At 39.7% G+C, this 20,287-nt stretch overlaps 1 protein-coding gene across 9 annotated transcripts in view; it reads right to left on the bottom strand.

The window, feature by feature from the left end:
* The window catches only part of CCDC138 (coiled-coil domain containing 138), a 78,898-nt gene extending 58,611 nt beyond the window's left edge, over window positions 1-20,287 (bottom strand). For 7 of the 9 annotated variants that reach the window (XM_030569338.1, XM_030569308.1, XM_030569327.1 and 4 more), the window contains exons 1-7: window positions 20,177-20,287; window positions 16,192-16,252; window positions 13,722-13,860; window positions 6,298-6,419; window positions 5,286-5,470; window positions 4,276-4,434; window positions 1,417-1,536 (exon numbers count right to left, since the gene is read on the bottom strand). In XM_030569338.1, coding sequence (XP_030425198.1) covers window positions 1,417-1,536; window positions 4,276-4,434; window positions 5,286-5,470; window positions 6,298-6,419; window positions 13,722-13,860; window positions 16,192-16,252; window positions 20,177-20,254 — 864 coding nt within the window. In that variant the 5' untranslated portion in view covers window positions 20,255-20,287. The remainder of the gene's footprint in view (window positions 1-1,416; window positions 1,537-4,275; window positions 4,435-5,285; window positions 5,471-6,297; window positions 6,420-13,721; window positions 13,861-16,191; window positions 16,253-20,176) is intronic. The other 2 variants (XM_030569371.1, XM_030569363.1) reach the window with 2 other exon arrangements.

The following is a 20,287-nucleotide window of genomic DNA, read 5'->3' on the forward strand; positions in this document are numbered from 1 at the left end:
GTGCTCTACGAAGGCTGGTTTAACTCAGAGCGCTTTACGTCTGCAAGTGTAGCCATGCCCTAAGACACACAACAGTTTAGTCTTCTGAGGGCTGTAATACTTTTGTTAATTCCGGTTGTTGGGTCTAGCTAGAAGTATCTAGGGGTCTTTAGTGGCCTGTGATATACAGGAGATAAGACTAGATGATCTGATGATCCCTTCTGGCCTTAAGCTTTAAAAATTTGACTAAACATTTGTCAACTGCCTTAACTTTTTCTCACCACACTGGCATAAAGTAGGAGGACATCACAAAAATGCTCCATAATCAATCATGAAAAGGTGAAAAGGTAAAATAGCATATGTTTTCTCGTTTTCCATCCCCAACAAATAAAAAAATAAAAATAAGCTGAAATAATTCACTATAAATCATTCGTAGCAAAGCCAATCTGAGATAACCAATTGAATCTCCCACTTGGTAACTATCACTGCCTCTATCATTTTGTATTTCAGGATAAACTGAACCTAAATTCTGCAGCAAGGTCACTAGATTTTTCTTCAGAGCACCGGTACAACAAACTGAAAATTGTGCACCATTTCCAATTAAACTTTACAAAAGTGATTTAACTGAATCTGAAAATGAGCAATATAAATCAGTATGGTAGCCCTTGGGCTATTTAATTTTATCCTGCCTCTACATTTTGAATATGCCACAGATTTTTGTACATATACAACCGCATTGCAGAAGCTGTTCTAAGGAAAAACAAACGATTTGACAGTTGGGAAGGAAACAGTTTTTAGCACCTGATGAGCATGAGAAGTAGTTTAAGATTATGGGGTAAACATGTTAAGTTGGAAGATCCACAGTGAAATATAGTTTAGAGATGACAATTATAACAACATTTTAGGCCTGAAAATTAACAGCTCAGTGAGATGAACAGAACATTTGACACCATTCTGAATAGTTGTTTCCGGTTGTCTTTCTGGGTCTGTTATTATTTACACTGAGCTTATAGTTTCAAAGTTATATTTACAATTATATATTGTATTTTAAAGCTTAAATTCAGTAGCACAATTCAGCAGCAAAAAATAGATTCCACAACATTATGGAATACACGAAGATTTGCCAATGCTATTATCAGGGCTGCATTCTGAGTTTTTTAAGGCTCTCTCAACTTCCTTGGCAGGATACCGAAATGTTTCTTTTCTTATGAGTGACCTGTTGCCGGCTATTTAGAAGAGTAATACAAACTTTACCAGTATTTGAGATTATAAAAACAGACACCAACCGTTAAAAGAAAAACTAAGTTGTAGGAAAGGAACAAGAGTAATTTCTTGTTTAATAGGACTGCAAATACAATCGGTCAACTTTCCAAAAATAATTTAAATTGATTCTAATATTTACAATTTTTCTTCAATAGGTATGAAAATGGATCTTGCCTGTTTTTTTAAAGAGTCATTCATTTCCTTCAAGGTGTCAAATGATGATTTGAGCCTCTTGCTTTCTTTAGTCTTCTCTTTCAAGGTTTCTGACAGCTGTTTAACTTCTGCCTCGTGTTGCTATAGAAAAATATGACTATGATATACCAACCAGAAACAACTTCTGCAATCAGTACGTTAAAACAGAGGGTCTAATTTTCAGAGGGTCAGGTGTGCAATTTTGCATGCCCAAGTGTGACTGCACTTTGTGCCCATGATCTTTTGAAAATCAGGACTCTCCTGTACATCAAAAAGAATAATAAAATTACAATGTGGCTGTGAGCAATAGCAGGCCTGCTGACCTTTTTTGGTGAGGTCGTATCTCTTTTTAAATCCACCATAAAATGTATGTATCATATCATCAGATCATCTTATTTACATGGACTCCAAAGAATCAAATCCATAAATAAAACAGGTGGAAAAACAAGTTAACATGGGAGGGGGAAAAAAGGAGAAACTGATTTTTACACTAATTATTTGTAAGGGAATACTATGGACCTTAGCCAGAAAGATATCAAAATTCTCCTCTCCAGTGCAGCAAATATTTCTAATGATATAGGAAGTTTTTCTTGTACTTGGGAAGATGAATTGGAATTGCTACAAATTTATGCAATACTTTGTTTTAATATTCCGATATAAATTAGAAAAGTGGGTAGCAGTGAAACTGAGAGGTCATGTCATTTTTCCTTTACTACTGATTGACAGTTATGAGCAGCAGCAGAGACATGTATTGAAGCAGAGAATTCAAAAATGGAGGTTTAGGAGTAGTAAAGTAACAGAGACACCTCAGTGCAACAGCCAAGGGGCTGTAGAGTATGAAAGTGAAGCAGAGAGAGAATGCTCCTTTTTTCCAGCAGACAGAGGACCTTGGGAAGCTTCAAATTTCTCAGACAGCTACTAGCCAAGTTTAATACTTAAAATGACATGCCAAAGTAGACAACGGAGACAATACTTTGGTGAAAATACCAAAAGTGTCTCTTTTCCCAGCAGCTGTGACAAATGTGGGTAGGAGAGAGAAGGGAAAATTTTCCTTAATCTGAGAATTACCATCTTTTGTACTAGTCTTCAAATAGCAGTCAAGTGTTCGGTAAAATTTCAATAAGTATCTGCTAAATTTTTCTAGCCCTGCTTTCATGCTCCTATAAAGCCAAGCTGAAAAAATGTGTCTCATACATCATTTTAAAAGCTGAAATCTCTGAATGTGACATATAGGCATGGAAAACAAACATGAGTGCCAAAAGCCTTTAGCTGGAATGCTCTGGCACCTACCCTCAGAAGTTCAATCCTGGAGACAGTATAAAAAAGAGAATTCCAACTGATCATAACAGAAAAGAGCTAGTCTCAGAAAACATAACTCACCTTCTTAACTGAAAAGGAGTCAGTTGCCTGCAAGACACTGTTAAGTAGAGTAGCCATGCTGGCAGGGAACCGTAGAACTTCAAAGAAAATCATGAACTTCTCCAAGCTACTGTGTTTTACAAGTTGGCTGGACCATATAACTTATACTAAGAAAATTTATTAGGAGCTTTTAGTTTTGTGATATGCCTGCCAGAACGTCTCAGGAAACCAGACTTCAAAAGGGAAATGCTAAATCCTTAAAAATATTTCCTCCTCCTTGGCTCTACAGCACTTCAGAAGCAGTCAAAAGAGCTGTGGAAATGCTGAATTTTAGAGTTTTGTTGCTCTTTTTAAAAAAAATTATTTCAAAAAGATAGATCAAGAGCTTATTAAACTGCTGCTGAAAGTATATCTCGGTTCAGGGGACAGGAAAAAGTTTAGGAGTCCAGGAATCTTAGGAAAGTACACCGCTACCTCGATATAACGCCACCCATATAACAAGAATTTGGATATAACGCGGTAAAGCAGTGCTCCGGGAGGGCAGGGCTGCACACTCTGGTGAATCAAAGCAAGTTCAATATAACACGGTTTCACCTACAACATGGTAAGATTTTTTGGCTCCCAAGGACAGCTTTATATCGAGGCAGAGGTGTATTTAAAAAATTAGTTTAAACCACATAGATTATTTTTCCTTACTATTTTCTCTCATCCTTACACTGCAAAATTATTTTTATAGTAAAAAGATATATTGCATATAATTATAAACAAAAGAAGTCATATTAAAATTATTGCAGGAAATTAATTTTAAATGTCATATTTTAACATTAAATAGCATTAAAACACTCCAGACTGTTGTTTCATGATTAATTAATACATGTCTCAAATGGCTGAAGATATATTATCTTGCTACCTTTAACTCAGGCCACAGAGTGTGTGCGCGCCTCTTTCTCCCCTCACTCCAGACCCCCACCCCATGACAAAGTTTTCATCTAAATCAATATAGCGCCACAAAATATTTCGGCTTAGATGAAACAACATATTAACAAAATTTCATTTAGTTGAAAATGTTCCGACCAACTATTTCCTAACGTATCACAAAATTTTAGACGAATTATCTCCAACCATTCTTTCTGATATGCAGAACAAAAGTCACACACGTGGTTACATTTAATTATTCTTTTAGAAATGGATAATATTGTTCTCCAAATTATAACAGCAAAAGGCAACCCCTGAACCAGACTGTTCTGAGAAACTCATCTTTCTGAGAAAGCAACTACTAATAACCAAAATACATAGCAATATTACTTTACCCTTATATATCAACCTTTCATCTGAGGAGCTCAAAGCTCTTTACAAAAATGAGAATTATCTCCATTGTGACATCCAGGTGACAAAATTGAGGGACTGAAGAAATAAGAGAAATGGTTTGCCCCAGATAACGATGCTTGCCCAAGAAAATAATTCTAATACAAATTACTGTACCTCCTTTATAATTTGAAATTTTGCATGAACTTCCTCTTCCACACCTCTTATCTTAGTCAAAGCAGCTTCATGTTTGAAAAGCAATGCTTCTCTTTCAGCTAAAAAATGTTCTCTTTTCTGAAGTTGCAGAGCATACTCCTGCTGTGCTGAATTTTCTTGCTGTGTCAGAAAAAATGAAGAATTTTAAAAAGTTATAAAAATGAAATTATTATAACATATTGAAATACAGTCATTTTGTCAGGAATTCTTTCAGTTTTATGCAAATGTATATAACAGATTGCATGTATGGTTTACTGAGTATAAGCACCACTTTGGTATAGTAGGACAAAATGCTGAAAATAGACTACTTTTAGCACCTAAACACAGTGATCCAACTGATTCCCATCGGGGATGGGACTGTTCAGCCTCTGAAAATCAGGCCACTTCTACTCAGGTAACCAGGATTTAGAACAGAGGTAGGCAACCTATGGCACACATGCCCAAGGCAGCACGTGAGCTGATTTTCAGTGGCACTCACACTGCCTGGGTCCTGGCCATCAGTCGGGGGGGGAGAGGGGAGGGAGGCGCGGCGGGGACTCTACATTTTAATTTTAAATGACGCTTCTTAAACATTTTAAAAACATTATTTACTTTACATACAACAACAGTTTCGTTATATATTATAGACTTATAGAAAGAGGCCTTCTAAAAAAGTTTAAATGTATTACTGGCATGCAAAACCTTAAATTAGAGTGAATAAAGACTTGGCACACTACTTCTGAAAGGTTGCCAACCTCTCGTTTAGAAGCTTGACTTTAGGCACTTATTTGGTTAATACTAGTTATTGTAATACATTGCCTTTTATCTGAAGATTTCAAGCCCCCTCCTCTATCCACAAGACAACATTGCCTCATTAGACAAGTTGTTAAAGCCTCTTGCAATACAGCGGCTTACATTATACTGCAGAATAATAAGAGCAGCTTTAAAAACAAAAATACTCTAAATATTCCAAAATCATTTCCAGTTCCTACCTGCAGTTTCTGATGTATGTCATATAGCTCATCATAAATCTGGTTGATGTGAGATGGTATTAATCTTTGACCACTCAGTACCTGAGTTTCAGGCTTGCTCACAATCTTCCTAACCAGACCACTACTGATATCATGGTCACTAAATGTTACTGTGTTTGCAGCCAAATTGGATGGTAGGGTGACATCTAAGAAATGAAAAGAACACATTTCATAAAAATTATTCTTGTAGTTTAGATCAATAAAATTAGATGACCAGTTATTGTTACATAAAAGTAGAAACACATTAAATAGCAGTATACTAAGTACTAAAGGGAAAAGTTAGTCTGAGTATCTCCTGCGATACTATGAGTATTTGTTCAAAGCCTTTATCATCTATTTCCTGTGATTCATTTTGGTCTCTTATTAGTTTTCTGATCGGTGCAGTTTTATACATAAATTATATCCTCAGCCTACACGCCAAAGTACAACAGACATCACTAGAAGATCTGTGCGCAGACTGAAGGCACAATATAGCTATTAAGCAATAACTATTTCTCAGTGTTCTGACTGGTTCTTTTGGTGATGGTGGGAGAACATGAAGGAACATTATGAGAGATGTTTTTATGTGGAAGTCAAATAATATCTTGGAACAGTGTTATTTAATCAGACCACCTAGTCTTAACATCGAAAATGCTTCATTTTATAAACTGAAAATACTGTGTTAATAATGCTTGGCTTTTTCTTTTTCTCTATTTCTTAATCCATAATGTATAATAATCAGAACTGCATTGCTGGAGACTTTAAAAGGCCAATCTTTTAGAAAAGAATTTGTCTTATTTATATATAATACAATTACGACAAGCGCAACTAAAACATTACATCTCAAAACTAAAATATAGTTTACTCAATTAATTTTATTAATTGGATTATGAAAAAGATTCAGTTGAAACATGAATAAAGGTTTTATTTTTCATACAAATAAGTCAAAAATTATGTGATAAATTGAAGGTGAATTTAATATTTTTCTGATTACCTGTTTCTGTATATGTGTATGTGACTGTATTTGGAACTGCATCAGTTGCAGAGACATTCATGACCTCTTCCTCTAGTTCTAGCTGACTTGAATCATAGAGCGAATCCATCTCATCATCAAAGCTAAAAAATACAAATGGATGACATGAATCTGAAATTATGCAGTGCCATTCTAAAATGTTATGTACGTAATGTAAAGTTTTGCACACTAATACAGCTGTTTCTCATTCCGGCATATTTATATTTGACTGAATGCAAAGACACAACACTAAGTAATTTGAAAAGCACTTTGAGACCCCTTCAGAATGAAAGCACTTATAAAATAAGATATTAACTACAGTCAAACAATTAAATTGATGACTTAGCAAAACCCATAGAACAAGTAAACAATCTAATTTTCATAAATAAATCCTTATATGCATGCAACAACTAAACCACTTTTATAACAGATCAAAGCACAACTTTTTTTTTCTTGCAAACAGGATATCCAGAGAAGAAAATAAAAGGTGTGACATATGTTCTCTTTCAGCTTGGTGCATTGGGGCATTAAGAGTATCTCTTTAAATAGATTTAAGACTATCTTGTCAACTCTGGCTGTTTTCTTTTTCCTCACTTGTTTAGTCCCCGATATATCTTAAACCCTGCATCCCACTAGCTGAGCCCTACACATATAGTTATCTCAAGTAAGTGGATGAACTTACCTACCCAAAATCAGTGTTCACATTTAGGTTGTCAATTAATTGCAATTAACTCAAAATTTAATTGCGTTTAAAAATTTTAATCGTGATGAACTGCATTGCTAAACAATAGAATACCAATTGAAATTTACTAAATATTTTTGGATGTTTTTCTACATTTTCAAATATATTGATTTATATTACAACACAGACTACAAAGTGTATAGTGCTCACTTTCTACTATTTTTATTACAAATATTTGCACTGTAAAAATGATAAACAAAAGAAATAATATTTTTCAATTCACATCATACAAGTGCTGTAGTGCAATCTCTTTATCGTGAAAGTGTAATTTACAAATGTAGATTTTTTTTTGTTACATAACTGCACTCAGAAACAAAACAATGTAAAACTTTAGAGCCTTCAAGTCTGCTCAGTCCTACTTCTTGTTCAACCAATCACCAAAACAAACAAGTTTGTTTACATTTATGGGAAATACTGCTGCCTACTCCTTATTTATAATGTCACCTGAAAGTAAGAACAGGCATTCGCATGGCACTTTTGTAGTTGGTGTTGCAAGGTATTTATGTGCCAGATATGCTAAACATTTGTATTCCCTTCACGCTTCGGCCACCATTCCAGAGAACATGCTGACGATGCTCATTAAAAAAAAATGCGCTAATTACACTTGTGACTGAACTCCTTGGGGGAGAAATGTATGCCTTTGGCTCTTTTTTATCCACATTCTGCCATATATTTCATGTTTTAGCAGTCTCAGATGATGACCCAGCACATGTACATTTTAAGAACACTAACTGCATATTTGACAAAACGCAAAGAAGGTACCAATGTGAGATTTTTAAAAATAGCTATGGCACTAGACCCAAGGTTTAAGAATCTGAAATGCCGTCCAAAAATCTGAGAGGGACAAGGTGTGAGCATGCTTTCAGAAGTCTTAAAAGAGCAACACTCAGATGTGGAACCCAAGCCACCAAAAAAACCAACTTTCTAATGGTGGAATCTGACTCAGATGATGAAAATGAACATGTGTTGGTCTGCACTGCTTTAAATTGTTATTGAGCAGAACACATCATCAGCAATGATACATGTCCTCTGGAATGATGGTTGAAGCATCAAGGGACATATGAATCTGCAGTATATCTGGCACGTAAATATCGTGTGATGCCAGCTACGACAGTGCCATGCGAATGCCTGTTCTCACTTTCAGATGACATTGTAAACAAGAAGCTGGCAGCATTATCTCCTACAAATTGTAACCAACCTTGTTTGTCTGAGTGATTGGCTGAAGTAGGACTGAGTGGACTTGTAGGCTCTAAAGTTTAACATTGTTTTATTTTTGAATGCAGTTATATTTTGTACATAATTCTACATTTGTAAGTTCAACTTTCATGATAAAGAGACTGTACTACAATACCTGTATTAGGTGAATTGAAAAATACTTTTTTTTACTGAAAAATTGTACAGTGCTAATATTTGTAATAAAAATAAATATAAAGCACTGTATTTTGTATTCTTGTTGTAATTGAAATCAATATATTTGAAAAAGTAGAAAACATCCAAAAAATTTTTTTAAAATGTTATTCTACTCTATTATTATAGGACCTAATCACACCAGCCACGCCATCAGGGGCTCGTTCACCTGCACATCTACCATGATATATGCCATCATGTGCCAGCGATGCCCCTCTGCCATATACATTGGCCAAACTGGATAGTCTCTATGCAAAAGAATAAATTGACACAAATCTGACATCGGGAATCATAACATTCAAAAACGAGTGGGAGAACACTTCAACCTCTCTAACAACTCAATGAGAGACTTAAAGGTGGAAATTTTACAACAAAAAAAACTTCAAAAACAGACTCCAAAGAGAGACTGCTGAACTTGAACTCATATGCAAATTAGATACAATTAACTTAGGTTTGAACAGAGACTGGAAATCGTTGGGCCATTACACTAATTGAATCTATTTCCCCAAGTTAAGTATCCTCACATCTTCTATAGGTCATCTCCATTATCACTTCAAAAGTTTTTTTTCTCCTGCTGATGATAGCTCGTGAAACGCAGTGGATCTAATTTACTTTGATTTCAGTAAGGCATCTGATACAGTTCCACATTGGGAATTATTAGTTAAACTGGAAAAGATGGGGATCAATATGAAAACTGAAAGGTGGATAAGGAACTGGTTAAAGGGGAGACTACAACGGGGGTTGTACTGAAAGGTGAACTGTCAGGCTGGAAGGAGGTTACTAGTGGAGTTCCTCAGGGATCAGTTTTGCAACCAATCTTATTTAATCTTTTTATTACTGACCTTGGCACAAAAAGTGAAAACGTGCTAATAAAGTTTGCGGATGACACAGAGTTGGGAGGTATTGCTAACACAGAGAAGGACCGGGATATCATACAGGAAGATCTCGATGACCTTGTAAACTGGAGTAATAGTAATAGGATGAAATTTAATAGTGAAAAGTACAAGGTCATGCATTTAGGGATTAATAACAAGAATTTTAGTTATAAACTAAGGACACATCAGCTGGAAGTCACAGAGGAGGAGAAGGACCTCGGAGTATTGGTTGATCACAGGATGACTGTGAGCCGCCAATGTAATATGGCCATTAAAAAAGCTAATGTGGTTTTAGGATGCATCAGGCGAGGTATTTCCAGCAAAGATAAGGAGGTGTTAGTACCGTTATACAAGACACTGGTGAGACCTCATCTGGAATACTGTGTGCAGCTCTGGTCTCCCATGTTTAAGAAGGATGAATTCAAACTGGAACAGGTACAGAGAAGGACTACTAGGATGAACCGAGGAATGGAAAACCTATCTTATGAAAGGAGACTCAAAGAGCTTGGCTTGTTTAGCCTAACCAAAAGAAGGTTGAGGGGAGAAATGATTGCTCTTTATAAATATATCAGAGGGATAAATATTAGGGAGGGAGAGGAATTATTTAAGCTTAGTACAAATGTGGACACAAGAACAAATGGACATAAACTGGACAATAGGAAGTTTAGACTTGAAATTAGACGAAGGTTTCTAACCATTAGAGGAGTGAAGTCCTGGAACAGCCTTCCAAGGGGAGTAGTGGGGGCAAAAGACATATCTGGCTTTAAGACTAAGCTTGATAAGTTTATGGAGGGGATGGTATGATGGGATACCCTAATTTTGGCAATTAATTTGGCAACTGATCTTTGATTATCAGCAGCTAAGTATGCACAGTGCTCTGTGATGGGATGTTAGATGGGGTGGGATCTGAGTTACTACAGAGAATTCTTTCCTGGGTGCTGGCTGGTGAGTCTTGCCCACATGCTCAGGGTTTAACTGATCGCCATATTTGGGGTCAGGAAGGAATTTTCCTCCAGGGCAGATTGGCAGAGGTTTTTCGCCTTCCTCTGCAGCATGGGGCATGGGTCATTTGCTAGAGGATTCTCTGCAGCTTGAGGTCTTCAAACCACAATCTGAGGACTTTAATAACTCAGACATAGGTTAGGGGTTTGTTACAGGAGTGGGCGGGTGAGATTCTGTGGCCTGCATTGTGCAGGAGGTCAGACTAGATGATCATAATGGTCCCTTCTGACCTTAAAGTCTATGAGTCTATAATTAATTCGCCTCTTACAGTTGGTATGACTACTTCTACCTTTTCATGTTCTCTGTATGTATAAATATCTTCTTGCTGTATGTTCCAGTCTATGAATCCGATGAAGTGGGCTGTAGCACATGAAAGCTTATGTTCAAATAACTTTGCTAGTTTCCAAGGTGCCACAAGCACTCCTATTATTAACACCACGATTAATTTTTTTAATCGCTTGACAGCCTTATTCACATTACATTAGTCAGACAGAAACTGATCCTTACTGACCACGAAAGTATGAGTATACAAAAACTGTGAAAGCTATGCTGTCTGAAAATCTTACATAATGTATTAAGAGTTAACTCATAGACTCTAGGGTCAGAAGGGACCAATGTGATCATCTAATCCGACCCCCTGCAGAAAGCAGGGCACAGAACCCTACCCATCCACTTCTATAACAAACCTCTAACCTATGTCCGAGTTATTGAAGTCTTCAAATTGTGGTTTGAAGACCTTAAGCTGCAGAGAATCCACCAGCAAGTGACCCATGCCCCACGCTGCAGAGGAAGGCGAAAAATCTCCAGGGCCTCTGCCAATCTGCCCCGGAGGAAAATTCCTTCCCGACCCCATATACGGCGATCAGCTAAACCCTGAGCATGTGGGCAAGACTCACCAGCCAGCACTCAGAAAAGAATTCTCTGCAGTAACTCAGATCCCATCCCATCCAACATCCCATCACCGACCACTAGGCATACTTATTTGCTGATAATCAAAGATCAATTGCCAAAATTAGGCTATCCCATCATACCATCGCTTCCATAAACTTATCAAGCTTAGTCTTAAAGCCAGAAACGTCTTTTGCCCCCACTACTCCCCTTGGAAAGCTGTTCCAGAACTTCACTCCTCTAATGGTTAGAAACCTTCGTCTAATTTCAAGTCTAAACTTCCTAGTGTCCAGTTTATACCCATTTGTTCTTGTGTCTACACTGGTACTAAACTTAAATAATTCCTCTCACTCCCTAACATTAATCCCTCTGATATATTTATAAAGAGCAATCATATCCCGCCTCAGCCTTCTTTTGGCTAGACTAAACAAGCCAAGCTCTTTGAGTCTCCTTTCCTATGACAGGTTTTCCATTCCTCGGATCATCCTAGTAGCCCGTCTCTGAACCTGTTCCAGGTTGAATTCATACTTCTTAAACATGGGAGACCAGAACTCCACACAGTATTCCAGGTGGGGTCTCACCAGCGCCTTATATAATGGTACTAACAGCTCCTTATCTTTGCTGGAAATACCTCGCCTGATGCATCCTAAAACCGCATTAGCTTTTTTAACGGCCATATCACATTGGTGGCTCATAGTCATCCTGTGATCAACCAATACCCCAAGGTCCTTCTCCTCCTCTGTGACTTCCAACTGATGTGTCCTTAGTTTATAACTAAAATTCTTATTATAAATCCCTAAGTGCATGACCTTGCACTTTACACTACTAAATTTCATCCTATTACTATTACTCCCGTTTACAAGGTCATCGAGATCTTCCTGTATGATATCCCGGTCCTTCTCTGTGTTAGCAATACCCCCCAGCTTTGTGTCATCTGCAAACTTTATTAGCACATTCCCGCTTTTTGTGCCAAGGTCAGTAATAAAAAGGTTAAATAAGATTGGTCCCAAAACTGATCCTTGAGGAACTCCACTAGTAACCTCCTTCCAGTCTGCCAGTTCACCTTTCAGTACGACCCGTTGTAGTCTCCCCTTTAACCAGTTCCTTATCCACCTTTCAATTTTCATATTGATCCCCATATTTTCCAATTTGACTAATAATTCCGCATGTGGAACCATGTCAAATGCCTTACTGAAATCGAGGTAGATTAGGTCTACCGCATTTCCTTTGTCTAAATAATCTGTCACCTTCTCAAAGAAGATCAGGTTGGTTTGGCACGATCTACCTTTAGTAAAACCATGTTGTAATTTGTCCCAATTACCATTGACCTCAATGTCCTTAGCTACTTTCTCCTTCAAAATTTTTTCCAAGACCTTACATACTACACATGTCAAACTAACAAGCCTATAGTTACTCGGATCACTCTTTCTCCCTTTCTTAAAGATAGGAACTATGTTAGCAATTCTCCAGTCGTACGGTACAACCCCTGAGTTTACCGATTTATTAAAAATTCTCGCTAACAGGCTTGCAATTTCATGCGCCAGTTCCTTTAATATTCTTGGATGAAGATTGTCTGGGCCCTCCGATTTTGTCCCATTAAGCTGTTCAAGTTTGGCTTCTACCTCAGATGTGGTAATATCCACCTCCATATCCTCATTCCCGTTTGTCATCCTTCCATTACCCCTAAGCTCCTCATTAGCCTTATTAAAGACTGAGGCAAAGTACTTATTTAGATATTGGGCCATGCCTAGGTTATCCTTAACCTCCTTTCCATCCTCAGTGTTTAGTGGTCCCACTTCTTCTTTCTTTGTTTTCTTCTTATTTATATGGCTATAGAACCTTTTACTATTGGTTTAAATTTCCTTTGCAAGGTTCAACTCTACTTGGCTTTTAGCCTTTCTCACGTTATCCCTACGTGTTCTGGCCCCACTAAGGTAGCTTTCCTTGCTAATCCCACCCTTCTTCCACTCCTTGTAGGCTTTCTGCTTATTCTTAATCACCTCTCTGAGATGCTTGCTCATCCAGCTTGGTCTACAACTCCTGCCTATGTTTTTTTTCCCCCTTTCTTGGGATGCAGGCTTCTGATAGTTTCTGCAGCTGCGACTTAAAGTAATTCCAGACCTCCTCCGCATTTAGATCCACAAGTTCTTCAGTCCAATCCACTTCCCTAACTAATTTCCTTAATTCTTTAAAGTTAGCCCTTTTGAAGTCAAAAACCCTAGTCCCAGATCTATTTTTGTTTATCCTTCCATCTAGTTTGAACTGAATTAGCTCGTGATCACTCGAACCAAGGTTGTCCCCTAAAACCATTTCTTCTATGAGGTCCTCACTACTCACCAAAACCAAATCTAAAATGGTATCCCCTCATTGGTTCTTCAACTACTTGATGAAGAAATCCATCAGCTATTTGTTTATTTGTTTGGATTTTGGGGTGATGGGAGGAAGCAAAAGAGGTCTAAGGACAGATGAGGGAATGAGGGTTCAGCTCTTACCAATCCAAGTTTTTGAAACTCTTGAACAAGTCACTAAGAGGTTTGCTATAGTGCTTTCTTCCATTGTGGGTACTTCTTGATTGTGAAAAATGTATGGACAGAGGCATAATTGTATTATCTGATGAACTGTCCAAGTTACCTACAAAATAATTCAAATATTAAATATTTCATTTTGCAGTTGAAAAACACACATTAAAAAAAAATCCAGAATGATTTCATTAATGTATTTTGTACACTGTAAGGGTTATTGCTTAAGAGAACAAAACCCAGAATCATCACATATTAGAACAAGCTCTGACAAGTTAGAAATTAAAATTAGAGAAATACAAAATACTAGCTAAATTGGATTTTAATAACAATTTAAAACTGAAAAGTTTTATAGATGTCTAAAAAAATTAAGTCCTAAAAAAGTCCTAACAAAATTAAACCTGAAGAAAAGTTCTATGTAAGCTCAAAAGCTTGTCTCTCTTACCAACAAAGTTGTTCCGATAAAAGAATATTACCTCATCCACCTTGTTTCTAAAACCATTAAGTCAATTTTAAAGAACATTCAACTTATTACATTTTTGAGAATCTTTTTAAAAGCTTAGTTCTGTTACTAAAAACGTTTTAGAAACCTCAACTTTGTTTTCAAGTCACATCTGTCTTCCTGAAGTTTTATAATTTGCATTCATATGCTAATTGCTGTGCAAATTTGAAGTTTGAACAACTAAGGGTATGACTACACTCAAAAGTTCAAAGCGCTGCCACGGCAGCGCTTTGAAGTGTGAGCATAGTCGCAGCGCCAGCGCTGGGAGAGAGCTCTCCCAGCGGTGCACGTACTCCACGTCCCCATGGGGTTTAGCTTGCAGCGCTGGGAGCCGCGCTCCCAGCGCTGCAGCACTGTTTACACTGATGCTTTACAGCACTGTATCTTGCAGTGCTCAGGGGGGTGTTTTTTTCACACCCCTGAGCAAGAAAGTTGCAGCGCTGTAAAGCGCCAGTGTAGCCATGGCCACAGCCTGTTACTTGCTTTTCATGAGCATTAGCATGGCTACATGCATTTCTCTGGAACCCCACCTGCATGGTAACCATTAAGTTCATATCTGTACATTTAAAAAGTGAATGTATATAAATGTCTTAAATTATATAACCTAAAACTTAAAAAAAGATTTTAAGTTTCCTGTTTTAATTTTATTTTTTATAATTTGCGTCATGCAATGTTCAACTGTTTCCCCTCCAGTCAGCAATCCTAGGCATCTGCATGTACTGTACATGCAAGGCCAACCTTAGGGAAACTGGTGCCCTAGAGGAATTTGCATTTTGGCACCCCAGCCCCCATGGGTGTCCCCTCATTGCCCGTCGGTGCCCCATTGTAACCCAGCTCCTAATCCCTGCAGTCCCTCCTGCACCCACGTGGGGAAGCTGCCACACGGAGGCTCCTTGACCACCGGGCACTCTGAGCAGCTAAGGACAGCCCTGTGTACAAGGCTTTAAAAGCAACATATTGCCACATAGAGAGCTACCCAATACCACCCACCTCAAACAATTTCCCACAAACCAACCCTCTCTCAACAAGACACTTACTCCATCCCACACAATCCAACTGATGGCAGCCAGTTCTCATATATGTGCCAATGATAACCAAATGCTTCTCTCTGCCACATCCCAATAATACCCAATCCTCACCTTCTCAAACATATATAATAAGATTGTCATACATATACTAGAACCCTACATACCATGAATGGGGTGTGTATGTAGCTGACTTTCATTCTATGGATGAAAGTAAGCGTACATCTCCACTAGCCATGTTACAGCGTGGCTGCAGCAGCACTGTGACGTGGGCAGCGCAGTCACGCTTTATTGCCAGGGGAGAACTCTCCCGGTGATTAAAAAAAAAACAAACACCCCAAACAAGAGGTGTAGCTTTACACAAGCGGTGTAGCACTGGAGCTTTTCAGCGCTAAAACTTGTTACTCAAGGGGGTGTTTTTTCACACCCCTGAATGACAAAAGTTTTAGTGCTGAAAGTGGCAGTGTAGACACAGCCTAACACTCTATTCCAGTACTGGGCCATTACAGTCATCTCCCCTGTCCCCCAAAAGGTTATTGGTACTAGTTTTCACTTTAATGCCCAGCTAGTGGAGCTTTCTTTTTAGTCACTCTGGGAGCAATACTCCTTTTCACCCATATCTTCCTTACCAGCAGCCCTCCTTCTCACAGGGAAGATAAATTGCTAATGCTTATGTCTCTCCTGCCAACCTACCCGCATCTGTAATGCAAGGAGATTTCCTAGAGTACTCCTTTAGAATCCACACTCGTGCCCGAGTTTCACAAACCAATGTCTTCCTACTTAAAATACACTTGGAGAGAATATAAAACTACTCTCCCCAAGCGCAGGAATTCTTAAGATAAATTTAAATAATAGTGAATTTGAACTGATGTCCCTTTTAACAAAGATATCCAAAACAACCTTTTTGTTGTATTACCTGTATTTGTCAAGGAGTTTCCTTTTTTACATTTGGTCTGCAATGAACCTGAAAGACAATCCTAAGAGAAAACAGAAAAAAAGTCCCTACTATTTTTAATTCCATTATAATGTATATTACAATGTATTTGTTTACTGTTTATAGTGCCTCTACTAAGGAATTGCTGTTAAAAGACATTTGCTTTGAGCAGAGCATGATTTTTCCTAAACAAAAATGTAAGTGAAACCTTACACAAACATAAGCGAACAAATAAAAAAAGTATCAGAGGGGTAGCCGTATTAGTCTGGATCTGTAAAAGCAGCAAAGAGTCCTGTGGCACCTTATAGACTAACAGACATTTTGGAGCATGAGCTTTCCTGGGTGAATACGAAAGAGGGCAACAAAAAAACAAACTATAAACTAATCAAGCTATTTTCCCATAAGCTAAAAATGAAAGATTGCTAGCATTATTTCTATTTTTCAAAACCTGAGACCCTCAAATACCTCAGTGATAAGGGCCATTCAAGTAAATAGGCGTCAGTAGATTAGGTAGCCATAGAAATAGCTCCATCCAGTCCTACATTTCAGCCTGTCACTCCAGCATTTCCTACCTTATGTCTTGCCATCAACCTGTAATTATACACTTTAAAAAACTTAAAGTATCATTAGTTGCAAATTAAAGCACTTGAATGTAGGAGAGGCCAGATCTTAAGGTGGCGCCTGCAACCCTCATTCTGCCAGACTGTGCATCCAGTCTGTGCTCTTGTGGAAAAAAAATAGTACATGATCGTGTAATCAAAGACTGTATCATAACTACAGATACAATTCTGCTACAGAGGTCACAGATTCTGTTACTTTCCGGGACTACTGGGGCAGGGCTGAAGCAGCTGCTAGCTCCGGGGCTGTCAGAGAAGCAGCCCCCATCCTACTGGAGCAGTGGCTGGGCTTGGGTCAGCCCCTCTGGGGCTGGAGCAGCTGCAAGCCCTAGCAGTGCTCTGTTTGTCTACCCCTGCCCTGCTCCAGGGTATTTTCAGTAAAAGTCAGGAACAAGCTTCCATGAATTTTTGTTTATTGCCCACAACCTGTCCTTGACTTTTACTAAAAATACCTGTGACAGAATATTAATCTTAATCAAAAGGGGCAGAACCGAGGTTTCACAGACAACAGTAAATACAGCATTTCCCAACTTCAATAATGTTCTTTTAAGGTAATTTTTGCATGTAACTCCGTGTGTTATTTTTAAGGAAAAAAAGTAAAACAAATTATATTATGTGCAACTGTAACATTTCCCCACTTTCCAACTGGCATCTTCAACAGAGGTTGAACTCTGAACCTTCTGCGTTGCAGCATGGATTGGTACTACCTGAGCTACAGAACTACATCACCAGGAGACTGGGGAGATGGATCCAGGTGGATTTATGGGTTGGAGAAACCCAGCCTGATGCTCCAAGGGGGCAGAATGGGCCACTGGGGACATCCATTTGTCTTTAGTCTGTAGTGCCCTCTTCTCCACCTGCCCCATCCACTCTGGCTGCTCCTAGCTAGTACAGCTTGCTATTGCTGCTTTGGTATTATCTTGGACTTAGAATGTACGTGTGTTCAATTACTTGGGGACACTGCCAATGTTTTTCCTGGGGCATGCAAGTGAGAGAAGGCATGTGGCAATTTTTAATAGTTCATATCTTGGCAAAAGCTGAACTGAATTTCATGGGACAAAGAAAAGGTAAATGGGTAGCCTGAAGGTGTTCTCTCGGTCAAATATCAAAGGCTTTTGGCAAACAGTAAAGGTGTGTGAGCTCCTCAAAGAAAAGGTCCCAAGAATGGAAAGCGTTAAGTATTCTTAATACAGGGATCACTAACAGCTCTCCTCACTTCTATAATATGGCCCTAGCTCAACAGCAATCCTCTTCACGGCCTCTTTATTGTCAACTATTGATAACATCACAATCCTTTCCATCAATTAGACTTCTAACTTCACAGACATTTTCAACTCTTCCTGCTCTCTTGCTCCCAGGTTCTCTCCAAATTGTCAGTTTCTTACACATCATTTCTAATATCTGACCTTTCTTTCTGTCCATATAACCAGATCTCTTCTCTTGATTACTGCAATTTCCTCCTCTCCGGCCAGACAACCATATCTTTCCACTTCATCCTCAACCAGTACAAACTGCACCTGCTAGAATCATCTATTACTGCCCATTACTCTAGCCCACATTTTCCATCTCTTTCAATCCCTCCATCTCACCTATTCCATAATTAGAGCCCTGTGTGGATACAAAATTTATATTCAAGTATGCAAATATCAGCTGATATAAACTGGAATCCACAGAACTGCAGGGCTCTACTGGGAACCGTGGAGACAAAAGCAGCTGCCTGGTGGGACACCACTCTCAGGAGTCAGTGCCCCGTGCCGGCAGCTCCTCCAGCATGGCCATACTGCCCCCTGCTGAGCCCACAGTACTAGCACAGTGTTTCTCAAACTGGGGTCACCACTTGTGTAGGGAAAGCCTCTGCCGGCCAGGCCGGTTTGTTTACCTGCCCCGTTGGCAGGTTTGGCTGATCGCGGCTCCCATCGGCTGCGGTTCACCACTGCAGGCCAATGGGGGCTGCTGGAAGCGGTGCCCAGTAAGTCCCTCGGCCCATGCCACTTCCAGGGCTCCCTTTGGCCTGGAGCAGTGAACCGTGGCCAGTGGGAGCCGCGATCAGTCAGACCTGTGGATGGGGCAGGTAAACAAACTGGCCCGTCCCACCTAGGGCTTTCCCTACACAAGCGGTGACCCCAGTTTTAGAAACATTGCACTAGCACAATCAAGGACAGTTGCCGGAAAGCCTGGTGGGCGGGGTTGGGGTGATATAGCAATGCTAGAGGAGCTGCCAGTGCAGGGCACTGGCTCCTGGGAGCAGCGGCCCACCAGGCTGCTGCTTTCACTGCTGTGATTCCCAATAGAGCTCTGCAGCTCCGTGGATACCAATTTGTATCCGCAGATATTAATTTACAGGGCTGTATCCATAATATCAAGTTCTTATTGTTCTAATTTTCTAGGCCCTTCATTATTCTACTCTCTCATCCTTATCCATGTTTTTCCTACCACTTTTCACCCCTCACCCAGCCACCACAATATTCTACTTTCTTCAACACTGTCCTAATGCATGAAATGACCTGCCTGAACTGATCTTCCTTCAAATCCCACCCCAAAACCCACTTATGTTGTTGTGTCACAAGTCAGCCAAGTAGCAGTCATTTCCCATTTTATTGTCACACAGGTTTGAATATTTATTTAGTAAGTCTTTAGGTAATATGATGATGGGTGCTACAGAGTACCCTAAAATAGACTAATATAGGATACGCCCCATGTCCCACAGACATTAGGGCTCACTCATTGCCCAAAGTGGTGAGCAGATTCTGGTGCTTCACACACATCCTCACAGGCCATTGTTTTAACCGGCTGCCTAGGAAGAGGGAAAGAACACAAGGGGGTGCAGTTTCCAATGCCACATCACTCAATCACGCCAAAGCCTGAAGGTGAGACGCAACACGTGACAAACACCTAAAAGGAGGGTTACACAAAACCTCCACAGGATTAAATCCCTTCATGTAAATGGCCCCCAGAGAAAGACTCGAGACGTGGGGCTTTCCCAAGTAACTAATGCTCAGCAGTAAGAAAGGGAGGCCGCTCCCGCTGGGTGCAATGCCGAGACCTTTGGGGTAACACCCCTCCCCACAGGGGGCACCAGGGAGCTTGCCCAATGCTACAGGCCGGGGGCAGGACCCCTCCTCATGCCCCACAGACTGGGTGACCAGATGTCCCCATTTTGGGGTCTTTTTTCTTATACAGGCTCCTATTCCCCCTCCCCCCCGTCCCGATTTTTCCCACTTGCTGTCTGGTCACCCTGCCCACCGCCGAGGCTGGTATATCAGGGGTTAATAGAGAGACTCTCCCCAAGGAGACCCCCCCCCAACTCCTGCCCCATCCCCTTCTCCCCTGGCCACCTCAGCGCCTCTCACCCCCACGGGCCTCGCCCCCCCGCGCAGGTAGCGCCGCTTCAGACGCTCCACGGAGCCGCTCAGAGCCGGGCTCGCCATGAGCCTCCTCGCGCTAAACCGCTCGGCAGTTGG

Source organism: Gopherus evgoodei, chromosome 1, assembly GCF_007399415.2.
Source record: "Gopherus evgoodei ecotype Sinaloan lineage chromosome 1, rGopEvg1_v1.p, whole genome shotgun sequence".
Lineage (NCBI taxonomy): Eukaryota > Metazoa > Chordata > Testudines > Testudinidae > Gopherus > Gopherus evgoodei.